At 32.0% G+C, this 16,270-nt stretch overlaps 1 protein-coding gene across 1 annotated transcript in view; it reads right to left on the bottom strand.

The window, feature by feature from the left end:
- Positions 1–16,270, bottom strand: part of LOC118190192 (protein Obscurin-like) — a 735,887-nt gene that overhangs the window by 512,456 nt on the left and 207,161 nt on the right. Inside the window, exon 10 of the mRNA XM_085817109.1 lies at positions 12,716–12,888. Coding sequence (XP_085673235.1) covers positions 12,716–12,888 — 173 coding nt within the window. The remainder of the gene's footprint in view (positions 1–12,715; positions 12,889–16,270) is intronic.

Raw genomic sequence — 16,270 nt, 5'->3', positions numbered from 1 at the left:
GTGACGATCGTTCAAACCCTTCAGTGAAGAGATTTCTTGCTTCGCTCGATTTTATCGGTATGGAGGTCATATAAATACAACAAAAATAACATTCTTCGTTATCTTCTGCGTGATATACATAAAAATGCATGTTATATTTCTGAGGAAATGTTATGAAACAGAAAGCTTACGTCAGGTTATAATTTAAGCAATTAATTATAATAATAATTGCATTCGTGTATTTATTCATATTACTTAAAAATTTAAGCACGCTGCTTTTAAAACAAAGTTAACCGAAATGTTTTCAAATTCCGTTTGATAATAAATAAATTAAATAAGATAAAAATGAATTAAAATTTGGTAAAGCTATCATTCAAAATTTTAACTAAATCAAAGCATTCCTATGATTGATCAAGAAGATTTTATTACTTATTTTTATTATGAACATTCTTTCTTCAGTATTATGAAAGCTTTAATTATACTTGATACATAAACGTGAAAATTATTTTGAAATTATTCCCTTTTAAACAGAATTAATTTATGAAATATATATCGTATTTTTGGGGAATATAAATTTTCAGTTAGTTCTTTACATTAATGTATACTTCCGATCCTTAGAAAATAAACTGTTCTTACTTATTGCTTGAATTAAAGTGCACAAGATGGTTTCCTGTCATATTTTGATCTAAGATATCGCTAGATAAAGAAGGTATTTCTTTCAAGAAAATGTTCTGATATAGATGAGGATAACATATTAAAAGTTGTAATGGATTGCAATTTTTAGTTAATTAAAGATATGCACTTTCGAAAAATTTTATCCGTTTCTTTACATGCACGTAAAATATCATTCAATATGAAAACTAAGCCTCTATTGTTCTTTTGCATGATTAATAAATGAAGGTTAATATCTTCATTAGTACGAAGAACTAAAACACATTGTAATAACTGATGCAACAAAAATTTTAAAAATAAGCTTTCATAATAATTATGTCGTTTTTCTATATAAAATAATTAAAAAATTTTTATGTATAAAATAATTAAAACACAGTTCAGTTTAGTTTCTGAATTTCTAACAATAAAATCAGCACTATATGCTATCGTAGTTTAAGTGGCATCACTCGAAATTTTAGTTAGATCAAATCATGTATATTCAGCCAATTGCAAATTGTTCAGTATTTACAGAATTTCCCACAACTTTTGGTTTAAATTCTGGCTATTTAGGAAACCAAATAAGCTTTTTATAACTCTCATGAACTTAACTTAATTTTTAAAACCATCTAAGTTTAATTTCGTACAAATTCGTATCCCTAGTAAATTCTAACTCAAAAGAAAATATAATGAATACGAATTCAAAGGAAATTTTAAATTATTTCGTGTATGAAAACGACATAATTATTATGAAAGCTTATTTTTTAAATTTTTGTTGCATCAGTTAAATTTGAACATTCAGTAGCAAAACAATAAACCATTTTATTATTTTAAATAAAAAGAAAATCGAAACTATTGTAGAGAGCATTATCGAAGTCCATAGAACCCCCTTGTAACCAGGGTCGACGAGAGAGTGAGATTCTGGTGAAAGGTGACTAGGTTTTGGCCTCAGACTTGGGACAAGGGTGTTATCTCCGTATATTTCTACTATATAGGATATGTTTACATGTGGGTCCAAACAAGCGATATTGCAATAATGGTGTTATTTAAGATATACTTGTCTCTTATTCGGTGTTTAAAAGACGTCAGTCTCAGGCGACTAAAAACTACCCTGATGGAAGAATGGCTAATGCTAACATCAGCAATGGTTCATCATCTCATTGAAAGCATGTAAAATGGCTAAAATGTTTGTGTTAAGGTCCAGGGTAATTACACATCTTATCAATGTAAGTTTTGTTTGTTTACTTCTAGCTTTAAACATCAATTTGTTAGTGACCCAAACGTGAAATGATCATATAATTTATGGAAATTAAATATTGCTTTCATTTTTATACATGATATTTGTTTTCCTCCATGTACTGCTAAATATTTGCTAATCTTTGGCGTTAAGCAAAGCTTTATGTCTCCATTTTTGTTAATTTTTCGTCATATGCTTAACTTTTGAAAGCCAATGTACTGTTTAATGTTGTGATCTTAGAGATAAATTAATGTTTTTACATAAAAATCAAGCAAACATTCAGTCATGTTTACACATGTTACACAATAAGTCCAAAATTGACAATAAAAAAGTTAAATATAAGAAGTCTTCTCCCTCCCCTCTAAAAAAAGTGAGTGGAGGATGCAAACATCTACATACATTTAATGCGCACAACTATGACGAATTCTGAAGATACTTTCCAAAAACGACACTCAGGTTTGGTTGGCACCGATTTTCAGCATTGTTACTCATCAGGAATGAAAGACCTTCTTGGCAAACTCGTAGATAGAGTAAACGCGTGAAAAGAAAATAAAGGTAAAATGAAATTTACGGCACTGGAATTAAAAGTACAAGAATGTCTTAAGCTAAAAAATTGTTGTTTTTTGAAAAGATGTCATTACTGAAAGACTTATTACAGTTACACAGAAATTTAAAAATCGTTGACTGACTTTCACTGACTTTTATTTCTTATTCTCCATACAATGGGCAATCCAAGCTAATATAATAAGATACGATACTGAGTCAAATTCAGTCTTCTAAGCAGTTTGGTTATTACCTCTACTATAAAGAAGTATTATTATTATTATTATTATTATTGTATATCAGGAATCCAGCTATTCGGATTCTAAATAAACAGGATTTACATTAACTGAGCTGCATGCTGCTTTTGGTAGGCGAAATTAAAATTAAACCTGCTGCTAATTAATTTACAAGTTTTTAATTGTTTCGTTGATTTAAATAACACAAAATTAGTAATAGAAGACATAATATATTTTTAGAATATACATGAAATAAATTTAGATAAATATGCTTAAAGTAATAATATCTGTGTTATTATTACGATGTTTACTAAATAGGTTACCTACAAACATCCACGGTAAAGTAATTATATTCTGCATATTCAAATATTGCTCATTGTTTACTAGCCTTTTGATGTATACTGAGTAAAAAAATAAATAAATAATTAATTAAAAAACCTGAAAGGTTTCAAATTTTAAATTACGTTCAAAGGGGCTTTTTTTAACGTTTTGTGTGTTACCTTTATTTATTAAATATCATGTTCTATGTACTCAAACTATAAAATTCAGTTCAACAGCAATATCGCAAATTAATTTTTAAATGAACATATCTTTAGAATTTCCGATACAATCTCGCTCGCTGGAGATAAAAAAAAAAAATTTTTTTTCTCGTACAGTGTTGACTTTACTCGCTTTGAAATCGTTTAGTTTTTTAATCAAAAATTCGTTGAATTGTTACAAAATCTGAAATCGATAATAAAACAAATTTCAAATTCAAATCGGGACTTCCACATGCCCATATTCTATGGAAGATTACGTTGTTCAAATTTTGATGGCTCTAGGTACCGTTGTTTTATCACAATGCGAGAAAACACATACATTTATGCAGATTCTTTATTATTTAATTTCTTTAAGACAGAGCGATAATATATGGAGGCGACGATTTGAAAAGTGATATAGCCTTTTAAAGTTTTCGATGCCAAACGAAAGTGCCAAAACGAAATTAATAGGCCTTCAGGGCAAATTGTCCCTTTGGACTAAAAAAACGGTGGAGGCATTATTTCCATATCCCGTTCTAATCGGCCGATCGACGAAATTCAACTTATATTTACCATGTCTCGAAAGGACATGTATTATATTAAATATATGTATTAGATTATATAATGCTGTTCTAACATACGTCTGAAATGACATGAATGTCTTTTTTTCCCTATTTTTTATTTCTTTGTGCGAAGTATTGTAATCTCGAAAAATTTCAAGTATCATATTTCAAAGAAAATATTCATTTTGACCTCTTTCAAATCCATCTGAACGACTTTTTTTTTTTTTTTTTGCCTGCTATTTGTATGTTTAGACAATAAAAAAACTCTTTTTTTTCCAAAACGGATTGCGAAAATGTATTTAAAAGGGATTCAGAACAGACTTTTTTTCGTGATGTCTGTAGGTACGGACGTATGTTACTCGCATAACTCAAAAGCGTGTAGCCCTAGAAGTTGAAATTTTGTATATAGGACTGCTATAACATTCTGGTTGTACACTCCCTTTCTCGTCGCAATCGGCCACATCAAATATATATAAATATATATATTCCCATCCTGTTACCCGGCTCGATAAGCTCAGTATTTTTATTCTTGCATGTTGGTAAATTGTGCATTTTCTGCTTGAAAAAGGATTGAATTGTGTAGTTATTAATATTCCGATATACATTGGCAGCTGATGAGCGTATTGCCGTAAAACGGCTTCTCAGATCGTTTGCGCATGCTCCGTAATTAATCGCTTGCCTGAGGATCAGCTTTTCGTACCGCTTTCTCCTCCGTGTTTCAAAATTACGGCATCAATATATATGTCCTCTGTTTCGAGCGAAATCCGACTACTCTCAAATAGCGCGCGGTTTCAAAAGAGTGATGTTCCTTTAATGATTTTGAACGTTAAGTGAAAAATAGTTGAAAAATACAAAAGGCTTTGTTTGTGCTTCGTATATAATTATTAAAAAACGTTGTGAAAGCCATGGAATTTCGATATCTAAAGTTACGACAGGTAATATTGTCAACAAGGAATGTTGCAAAGGTAAGATCTTTAATGTAAAAAAAAGAAATACGCTAAATCAAAGAATAGTTGCAAAGTCATGAAAATGCTCAGTATCAATTGTAAACAAACTGGACAATGCGGATTTGAATCGTAAAAAGGCGAAAAAACATGATGTGCAGCTTCTTTCTCCACGACATACCGCAGAACGCGCTAAAGAATTCTTTATGAAATATATTTATCTGGACAAAAATGGAAAAATATCACAATAGATGAATCTTGGGTGTATTTAAATAACTGCAATAAAAAGAGATCTATTTATTACCATCAAAGAGGAGAAAAAAACTTATATTTAAAGAATATGATCTATAATAATATATCTAAAGTTAAATAAAAGTTTTTATGAACCGTTTCGCCATTTCAGCACAAAATTACTGTATGAGATCTTTTTAAAATTACGAAGATTGTTATTAGTGTAATTACTATCGACAGTAGATTACCTAATATTTTAATTTTCGCTCCCTCCTTCCAATGACATAAAGTGCATTCTACATTATTAAACGCACTATTAAAGTCAAAGAAAGAAACAGTGTTCCGAAAATGGTAACTTCCTTGTAACGAAGTAAAGGAAGTATTTATTGTAATCACGAAAATTTTCGGCTGTCATATTTCAACAAAATTATCCATTTTGACCGCTCTCGGTCAATTTGATTGGTGTTTTTGTGTGATGTCTGTAAGTATGGACAGAATAAAGGACTCTTTTTTCCAAAACGAATTGTGAAATGGATTTAAAATGGAATCAAAAGACATTTTTGGTAACATTTTTTTGGCCATGTGTAACGCTCGTATGGACGTACGTATGTATCGCGTATAACTCAAAACCTAGTAGCCCTTAACGTTGAAATTTTACATATGGTACTACTGTAGCATGTAGTTGTGCACCTCCCTTTTTGGTTGCAATCGGTTGCAACAAACGTATATAAATATATATGCTGGGTGTTTTCGAATTCAACCGACAGAAAGATAATAGTATGTATCAAGAGGATGAACATTACCACAGAACATGGGTCGCAAACAGTATTTAGAGGATGAAAATCGCAAAAATAGACGTCAAGAGAACAGTGAGCCCGACGAATGTAGTGGTCAAACAGATGCGAGGATTAAGAGCACCGCGGTAGAGAAGAAACTTTTTCCTATGCAAATTTCCTGTGCGTATAAGGAAAATAAAAGCAGATAGCAAGTATTCATTAGTGTGCATTGCAGAATTCGCGAGTATTAAGCTCCATTGGAAAACATTACATCAGATTACGCGAACGAGGAATGTGCAGATATGCATCTGATTTACGGGTGAAAAGGTAGCAATGGACTTCTAACATAAAGGATGGTACGAAGACAGAGTTTCTTAAACTATAGATCGCGACCCCAAATGGCGTCGCAAATCAAAATTTTGGGGTCGCGAAAATTCAATTCGATCCTTGAATTTAAAGAAACTGCATTCCTAAGACTTTTAAAGATTTACCTTAATTGACATTAATGAGATTAGACTTTTAAAGGCATTATATTAATGAGATTAATTACCTGTTATATAAAGTGCAAAAGGAATTTGTAAAGCTACTTAGCGATTCAAACTTAAAACTTGAGTTTTAACGAAATTCCTTCATAAATTCAAGATCAGAGTTAGAACTAAATTTCTCACTATTTCTTAAAAGGCATTAAATGTTCTTTTCTCATTCAGTACCATATATTTTTATAAAACTATTTTTTTAGCTTTAACGCTTGTAAGATTCCAACCTTCTCAAAATAAAAATCTAACAGTTGACTCCTTCTCAGAATTTACAGTAAAGCCTTCACTTGGGCTTGAACTTAGAAATACTAAGAAATAAAGCTTATCTAAACTAAAAGATATAGCCGAAGCTATCAAGAATTCTACTACAGTTGGCCCCTTAACGCTAACTAACGGCGAAGCTATCAAGGGCCTAAAGTGCAGCCGATCGTAAAAATAGCTTAGAGAGAGTGCAGCTTCTCTCTCTAAGCGAACGCGCGCTACTCATAATCTCTGTCTCTCCAACGAAGTCAGTAGAACTTAAACTTTAAATATTTGTTCTTCCTTCATTTGTATTTAACCGCGATTCTGAAAACACGTTCTGGCCGGAAAATGTAAGCTGAAATTTAGAAGCGACAGAAAAGTGGCTTGAACTAAACATTAACTGTTAAAAACTTAGGATAAACCTTACGCGCTAATTAAAACCAAATACCGTTCAACGATGAAATATTGTTGAAGATGCTTTATGCCCATCAGTGTCAAATATCGCGCCGGCATTTAACTAATGTACAGGCTGTTAAGTAATGTACAGGCGCGGTAAGATGGCTTCCCCGCACAGCAGATTTAGGGTTGCCATAAATGGCAAAGGAAGACAGGGTTGCCACATTTGGCGACAAAATAGGCGATATGTCATGGACGGATGGAGAACCTTCTGGAACGAATTCTTGCCGGTTTAGCCCAAAATGTTCTCGAACACAAGCCGAAAGCTATATAAACCCTGCTGGTTCGCAGTCAGTTAGTGTGCCTCGTCGAGAGGGCGAGAGTGTGTGTGGCTCATCTAGTTAGTCCGTGCGGAGACAATCGAGTTGACAGCTGGCCAGCGAGTGCTGAGTGGGTCGTCGAGTGCATCGAAGAGTCTCTTAGTGTATTGCGGTTAGTGCATCGCCGAAAGAGTGTGTTAAGCTCCGGGAACGACTGAACCGAAGAGTCGGGAGCTTTGTGTGTCGTCGAGTGCATCGCGAGTTGTAGCGTGGAGAGTCTAGAGAGTACGTGGAGTTCCGAGAATGACCAAGCAGAGTCTGAGCTGTACTCTGGTGCTTTGCAGTGAAGCTGTCTTCACCGTTATTGCCTGACAGTGGGAAGGCTGTGTCGCGGATTGATCCAGCGTGTTCGTAGATATTCGACGACTGTAAAAGTGTTTTGGAGCTGTTCTGATTAATATTGGCTAAATAAAGTGTGTTTCGATATTTAATCAAATAGTGTCGTCGTTATTCACTCCAAATCCACTCGAACCCCGTACGAACGTGAAGGAAGAAAATAACGTAACAACTGGTGTCAGGGAAAAAAAAATAAAATAAAATAACAATAATTTTGGTGCGCCCGATTGTAACCAAAATACGAGGTGCACATTTACATGTTATAGCAGTCCTACATACAAAATTTCAACGTTCTGAGTATGCTCGTTTTTTATTTCTACGAGATACGTACAGACGCCACGAAAAATTCTCTTTAGAATTCAATTTAAATCAGTTTTATAACTTTTTTTGGGGGGGGGGGAGTCCTTCATTCTGTCCTTAATTGCGGATGTCACTCAAAACATTATTAAATTGCATTGGATAACGGTCAAAATCGATATTTTCGTTGAAATATGATATCCGAAATTTTGCGCGATTACAATACTTCCTTTTAACTTCGTACAAGGAAGTAAAAATTGGCGGCATAACACTGTCAGTTTATTAATATTGCTTTGCGTTTGTCGGTTTGCTTTTGCTGTTCGTGAAGTTCCTTTTCAGTGATATGGAAATGTGAAGCTTTCTGTACAAGAAGGTAAGATTTTGTACTTTTCATGTAATTTTTCAATGTTAATGAAATATGTGTAGTTTGCTGATTATTATTGTTGTTTAAATGTATTTACCTTTTTTAAAAGTCAGATTACTGGTCTGCCAAATATAAAATTATATATGTAGTGGTCCGTGAAGTTCTAAAGGTTGACGACCACTGTTCTAAGAGAAACTGGTTGCATCCACGTTACACATGAGGAAAACCATGAAAAACACACATGTAACTAACCCGTTCACCTACAATAGAACCAGGTCAAACTATCAGTGCTCAGTGACTTTACCGCTCGGCCGCTGTGGGCTCTTTAGCAAAGGAATCGAAAATTTATGGGGTCCAGCAAGTCGCAAAACATACTCTATTTTTTAAGATAAGAGGCTTCCTAAAGATCATGCGATATAGGCCCTTTACTTGATAAATTCCTCTTCAGAACAAATTAAAATTATCGATAGCATCATTAAAAGTTGACTCTGTTGATTATGATGCATATTACTTGCCCACAGTATTATTATCTTGCGCAGTTTGCATTTTCAATTCCGTAAACATATAATCATACATTTTTCTTGATTTTTCTCTATCCCCAAAATTGATGCTTAAAAAGACGATTTGAAATATACAGCAAATAATTTTCCAGGATGTACTCATAAGTTTCAAAAGAGACAGACAGACGAAGGAAGAAAGAAACAGAAGAAAAAAGGGGGGAACCGTTAGTTGGTTCATGATACCAATACACGTCTTAAACTAGCCTCATATGCATAAATGTTTTATTCATCTGGACACACTGCATGATTTTATTTATAACCTGATAAAAATTCAAAGACCAGATTAGAAGTATGATTATTTGAGTTAATGAGCTCATAGCCAGAAGTATCAGTTTGTTAATCGAGTAAAATTTTCGGAAATCTCATCACTAAAATTTCCTTCTACTTGGCAATTTCTTGAGCAACACAACACTACAAGAAATCTCTCTGGTAGTTTTTTTAGTGAAGACAGACGAGTATCAGGAAAATATCAAGAAATTAGCTACCTTTTTAATTAATATAATAAAATTATTGAGACAAAGAATTATCTTTTTTAAGCATACTTTTAAATTGAAATCAGTAAGCTTTTATTATTAAAACTTGAACTGAAATTTTTATTTAAGCGTTTTGAAACTTCCATTTGGAAAATCTTAAATATATATTCTTTAATTCCACTGAATAGCCGATTAATGTACGTCTGGATAAATTGAAGAATAATTAACACTATCTTGTATTGCTCTGTCAGTTTACAAAATTTAAGTATCTCTTTCAAAGCATTTGGTCTAAACGAAATGCAGAATCCCAATCCAAAAAATTAAATTTAATAAAAATGAAAGTGATGAAAGAAATATCAATAAAAAAAACAGAATATATTGATTATGAAAAAAATGATTTTTATTAGCTTTGTAAAATGCTTCTTGCAAATTCAGTGATAGGACTTAAAATAGAATACGTGATCTTGGTGAAATTTATAATTTTTAAGACACAGGGAGTTCAATGTATCAGTACAGAACAAGCAGATAATGGAGAATTTATTCCATTATTTATTATGTAAATATTTTTAAAGGTACTTTAAACAAGCACACGAAAATTGCCCACACATGTACTAAGCGTACTCTGACAAATATGGCAAAATAAATCTAAGCGACACCCAGTAAATTCAGAACTTACATACAGGTAAGGCTTTTATTTTTTTTTATAAATATTGTCGACCCTAACATGCAAATTCAGTGAAATTTATAATTTTGCTTGTTCTGTACAGATAAATTGAAATCCCTGTGTCTTAAAAATTATAAATTTCACCATGATCGCGTATTCTATTTTAAGTCCTGTCACTGAATTTGCAAGGTTAGGGTACAGCTGTGACAACCGATTCTAACTTTCCTCAGCTACTACACTTTCATTCAAAATTTCAATTTTATAGTTTACTTCTTTATTGATCTGGCATGTAATTTAATGCGAACAGCGAATTTTATTAAAATTTCTCAACATTAATTTGTTGTCCACTTTAATTTCTGATGCAGCTACCCTAAGTACACTTTACAATGTTTCATTCATAAATTTATTTCCTAATTTCGATTTAATGATTTTCTTAGTGTAAAAGGTCGTCTCTATCAAATATAGATAGCAAGTGCTATTGGAGCTGATTTTCAGAAATTATTTCCACACTTTTTTTATTGTGTTGCTAAATGGATCATACTGAAGTTATTAAACTGACAGTTTCAAGTATACAGAAGGCGGATTAATGAGTTGCGGAAGCTGTAATCTCGAGCGGCGCCATCTCTCAAGATGCTCTAAATTAATTCTGAAAAACAATGAATATGCTCTGTGTCTTAAGTTAAGAAGCCCCCAAAATTTCAAGAGGTGGGGTTTCGCTTCACGAATCCGTCACTCAACATGCAAGCGAAAGTTGGTACTGCAGCAGTTCGACAAAAAAAAAAAAAAAAAAAAAAAAAAAAAAAGGACCAGAATAAATAAGCAGATCGGTCGGATATGACTATGAGCAATTATTTGGCTATCGCTATTCTAAAAAACTCAAGTAAATGTTTTCTCTTGTAAATCGGAGGTCCATAGGGTCGGCACGACAGCCGGTGCAACTAAGTCGTCCCAAGAGTCAGAGCTTAAGAACGGTAACATTTTTAGAATTTATGAAGGCATCGGGCAGTAGAATTTAGAATTACGTAAAGATTGCACCGGGGGTCAAAACGCCTAGCGCCAGCCCAATATATTCACAAATTAAGGATCCCGAAGGAACAGTATTTTTCCCACTATTTTTTTAAAAAGCAATTTGCTGTCCATCATTAAAATCATTACTATAATTATTAATTATTATTATAAAATCATTTTAAAGGAATTTTGTTATGTTTTTTAATATAGACTTGAAAAAATATGCATTAAATATTACTTATTTAAATGGAAAAAACGTTTATTGCATTTCTCTTTATTATTTAGTGCTCTCCTACTTCATAAATTTCTTACAACAATACATGCAGTGCTTGTTATATTGCCTGCAGTATTTTTCACATAATTACTGCTAATTGAAAGTTATTATTTGTAAAAAAAACTTAAGTTTTTTATCCATTGAATTAATTGAAATCTTTCAAAACGTGCTTCAATACAAGTCATTTTACAGCTTCTTCTTTTAAATAAATAAATAAATAAAATAAAATGTGATAACATCGGATAACAGTCTAATGTCTCAAACAGTTTATCGTTAACGTTTCAAAAAGATAAATAAAAGTACATTTTATAAATTAAAAACACAAGTATTGTAAAATTAAAAAGAAATTGTGATATAAATCTGATCTTGTCATGTAGCTTTCAGGAAACCAAATAGTTATGACAGGCTTGCTAGTCTACGAATAAGTCTTTAAGAAATTAAAGATAGAGACTACAAAATCTTGAATTTAAATTAAGCTTTTAGAAATATCAAACCAAATGATAGGGAAAAAAGGGTTGTCATGATATAATTTCATTTCAAATTAACTCTATGTGGAAACTCATACACTTATTCAATAAAGAAAATAGTTAATTTCCTAGAGACGTAGCTATGCTTTTATTTCATTGGATCAGTACGCCCAGGGATTGCAATAAGTATATTTCTTCCTAGCAGTAATATTTCTTCTATGAAAGCAGAATTCCATGAAATGAAAATAATAAACGCTTCAAAGAGTTTACTTTCAAGATGTTTAATAATAAGCAACATTAGAATTGTATAGTAATGTTCTTACGATTTGCATATATATTCTGATAGTTAAGCTAAATTGTTTTACCAAAGTTAGTAATATACGCCTCATTCTGCAAGCCTAGCTCGTATGTACAAGAATATAATGACACAGTAATGTTTCATCATTTTAAACCAAAAATAATTAAATCGCTGGGACAAGGATTGTTGCTTTCCTTGTAAAAATAGTTAAATATACTTGAGATAAAGTCTCATATAAATCTAAGGAGGAGGATGCTATGGTTGCTTTCCTACTCAATAACTCAAATGCAATATAAGACTTAAACTTTTAAGTGACATACACATAAACAATATATGAACACTTTTTTACATGTATACGTCTTAAGAAAAAGCTAAGAAATTCATTATATGTTAAATATGATATTCATCTATGACAATAAGTATCAAAGTCCTAGAGAATAAAAGCAAATTTTTTTCTTGACCTACTTTTCAAATTTACATTTGCATACCTTCTTTTAATTTAAAACAAATTAACAAAAACATTGCAGTTTGTCAGAAAAAATTAAATACATAATATGGTTTCCCTGGCTATTAATATATGAAAGAAAATGTATAAAATTACTTTCAGACAGGTCTTAATGCTGCGGCTGGTCATTTTGTTATCACGTTTTGAATTTGCACTAAGATTGAAAATAAACTTTGGGATATGATAGAATAATTTCTTATAAAATGCAGCTTTCACTAATATTAGAACATCTTACTTACAGTGATTTCAGTGACCGATGTAAGACTAGTATCTTGGTCTATCCGTGGAGCCGCACACGAAGCAGTAGCAAGTTTCGTAGCCAGAATTATCTCCTGGGAAGCAACATCAGTCCCCGACTCAGCTCCGAAATTTTCATTAGTTACGCCATCTGTCGGCGAGTGCCGGAGAGAACCTGTGAGAAATGAGAAATGGTAGATTAACTTCTGCTGCTGCCATCTAACCTTTACGGCACTGAAAGAAGGAAGAATAATTATCGAGTTGAATAATTATTACACAAAGATTTTGCTTCCATCTTAATCGGAATAACTCAATTAACAGAAGAATATTCTAAAGTGCTGCAAATGATAGAAATATTTCTAATTAATTATAAACAGAAAGTTTTGGTTCACATGTAACTTCATGCGTCCTATCTCAAATATGGTACATATTTTTAAAACTATGTAAAAGAGCCACTAATCATGTATATACTGCGCATGAGGAAATTGCTAAAAAACTTACGCAACCAGACATTTCAGTTACCGAGAATGGAACTAGAGCCAGATTACTATTGTTTTAAAATTTTAGCGTGTTAATCATTGGTCGGCTCTTGAAGGAGAATCCAAGTCCCGTCAGCATCCGCCATTTCTTCATGATTAATGCTAATATGTGATTGTATTTTACTGAACATTATAGATGAACTTCGCTTTTATATGCAGTATACACAAAAAAAAAAAAAAAAAAAATTCTGATGTGTACACCACATGATTTCCTTGTACGTAATATTAAATTATATGTATTTTTTCTTGCATTTCATTTAAACTTATTAGATTGTATTAAATCTACTTCGCCGACACCGCATAAACAACAATACAATAAATGCATTCTTTAAAATTCACTCTATTTGTTTACCATAGCTACACTCTGGCGCTAGAGTCACTTAACAGTATTATATTTCGTTCATATTATATTGGATCTTAGATCATATCTTTACATCTGGCTTTAGCTACTAGGAGCTCTTACCAGTATATTATTGTTATACCATAGGCCATAAAGTTAAAAATTTAAGAGGTGTATTTAAAAATGCACCGCGCCCGAAGGCGAAATCAATAAATGAGAGAACTTATAAAATAAGTTTTGATGAATTGCATATCATTGTTGATTATATCAATGTCGGCGAGAGGCAAAATGAAAGTCTAAGCTTCAGGGTGAGTCTAGAAGAGCAGAAACACGTGAGCAGCGTGTTCATATAATAACTCAAAATGCACAAAGTTTATATCATTTCAAGAATTATCTAATCGTTGCCACATGATATATTCAAATACTACTCGTATAATAAAGCTAGAACGATGTATAAAAGGAATTAAACAAACAAAACAAAAAAGAAACAGTTTTTCACAGACGATTGAGTATTTCTTATTCAATTAATTCAGTTCTCAATTCGCGATAAGGTAAAAATACATAAAAACTCAAAATATCTGTATTAAAAATTACGAAGTAAATTTTAAACACTTATTTCCTCGAAAAATTCCACAAAGTATAAAACATAATTTAATTCGCAATAATAAATGAAGGCGTTATCTTTGTTGTTGCAAAGCTAAGTTTCTCTAGATTGGCAACAAATTCACTATTGTGCTATTTCAAATGTAAACAAACAATGGCCGCCATCAAAAAATTATTAGGCTTAGCGGCACATAAACAACAACTTTAAAATTGTCGATAATTCTAAAAATATTGCATACAGATTTACTAAGGGCATAAAAACCTTAACCGGAAGATAAGAACAACATAATTCAATCATTTTTTTAAAGCAAAAAATGTACAATATACAAATATATAACAGTAAAGAAACTGAGATCACTGAGCCGGGTAACAGAGTGGATATATATATAAATATATTTATGTACGTTTGGTGCGGCCGATTGCGACCAAAATACGAGGTGCATATCTACATGTTATAGCAGTCCTATATGCAAAATTTCAACGTTCTGAGGCTACTCGTTTTTGAGTTATGCGAGATACGTACTTACGTAAATACGTTCCTACAGACGCCACGAAAAATTCTCTTCAGAATTCATGTTAAAGCAGTTTTATAATTTTTTTGGAAGAAAAGAGTATTTTATTCTGTCCTTACGTACAGATATCACGCAAAAACATCATTGAATTGCATTCGATAGCGGGTAAAATGGATATTTTCGTTGAAATATGCTGCCTGAAACATTTCGCGATTACAATACTTCCTTTTTACTTCGTACAAGGAAGTAAAAAGAGGGAAAGAGAAAGAAGATTATGACTACAAAAAGAAAAGAAATCTTTCAAAACGTGTAAGAAATTTCATTAAAATGAATTCCAATGTTAAAAGTCATTTCGGATAGTTTTAAAGCTGGTATGTTTAACATTTTTTTTGCCAATCCAGTTTAGAAGTTACCGATGTTTCGTAAAAGTGAACTTTGACAGAATATTGTAATGCGGAAATTTAATACAAATTCAGACACAAATTTTATGCGTGATTTTTTTGCGATATTAGCGACCTAAAAAAAAATTCCTTTTTCACACAGAACAGCGGTTTTATTGGTTATGTCAAAAAGAGCATAACTTGTATATTAAAATTTAACATATTGAGCTTAATTTATGCAGATGAATTATAGTAATACCTACACGAATTAAAACGTTCGTAACAGTCTTTGATTTTAAACACATTTTTTAGCAGAAATTCAGATCTTTGTCTTTTAAGTGTATATAGTCTTAGTTCTATATACACTGAAGGGCAGTCCAGCGGCCGAGCGGTAAAGTCGCTGAACACTGGTAGTTCGGTCCGATGTTCGAATCCCTCGAACGAGCATGGCTGCATGGGCGTTTTCGTGGTTTTCTCCATGTGTAACGTGTATACGAGCCAGTTTCCCTTAGAAAGTCCTCCACGAAGGCATTCATCCCTTTAGGCAGATAGCCCTCGAGGCTTTGCCATAATCACACACACACACGTACACTATATACACTGAAATGCTATACGCATCAGAATACGTAAACAAGTATTTTCTTGCTTTTAGTACACTTAAACTATGCATTAATATGTCAAATCAATGCTCAGTATAAAATTTTAAAATAAACATACATTAACCTAAAATTAAGTGTTTAAAGTCATAAAGTTATAAAGTAAAGTGAAGCTTTAACTTTATAAACCTTCTTCTTTGGGATCTTTTAACATTTCTAAACAAAAATCAGTCTGAAGTTGTTGAATATTTTAATTTGTTACGGGAATAGAGATGCTTAAGTTAAGAAGAAAGTAAAGAAGAGAAAGGTATAAAAAATTGTAAAAATTTGGCTTCAAAATAAAATTCGGGGTACTAAAATAATCGAAATTTGATTGTTTACTTAAACGAAAAGTAACTTTTTATGCGTCTGTTATATTTATTGATAGTAATTGGTGATTTAATTACAGCATCTAATTATTTTGGTAAATTAGTTAAAATTTATCAAAAGATGATTTAATACAACAAAAAAGTAGCTAACCAGAACTTACGCCAAATATGATTCACTTCGCACTTCTAAAATATTCTTTTAACTGGAGACAAACTAAA

Source organism: Stegodyphus dumicola, chromosome 5 (genome assembly GCF_044657685.1).
Source record: "Stegodyphus dumicola isolate Sdum_Otavi_A_Nest chromosome 5, ASM4465768v1".
NCBI lineage: Eukaryota > Metazoa > Arthropoda > Arachnida > Araneae > Eresidae > Stegodyphus > Stegodyphus dumicola.
This window is presented reverse-complemented; position numbering and strand designations above follow the sequence as displayed.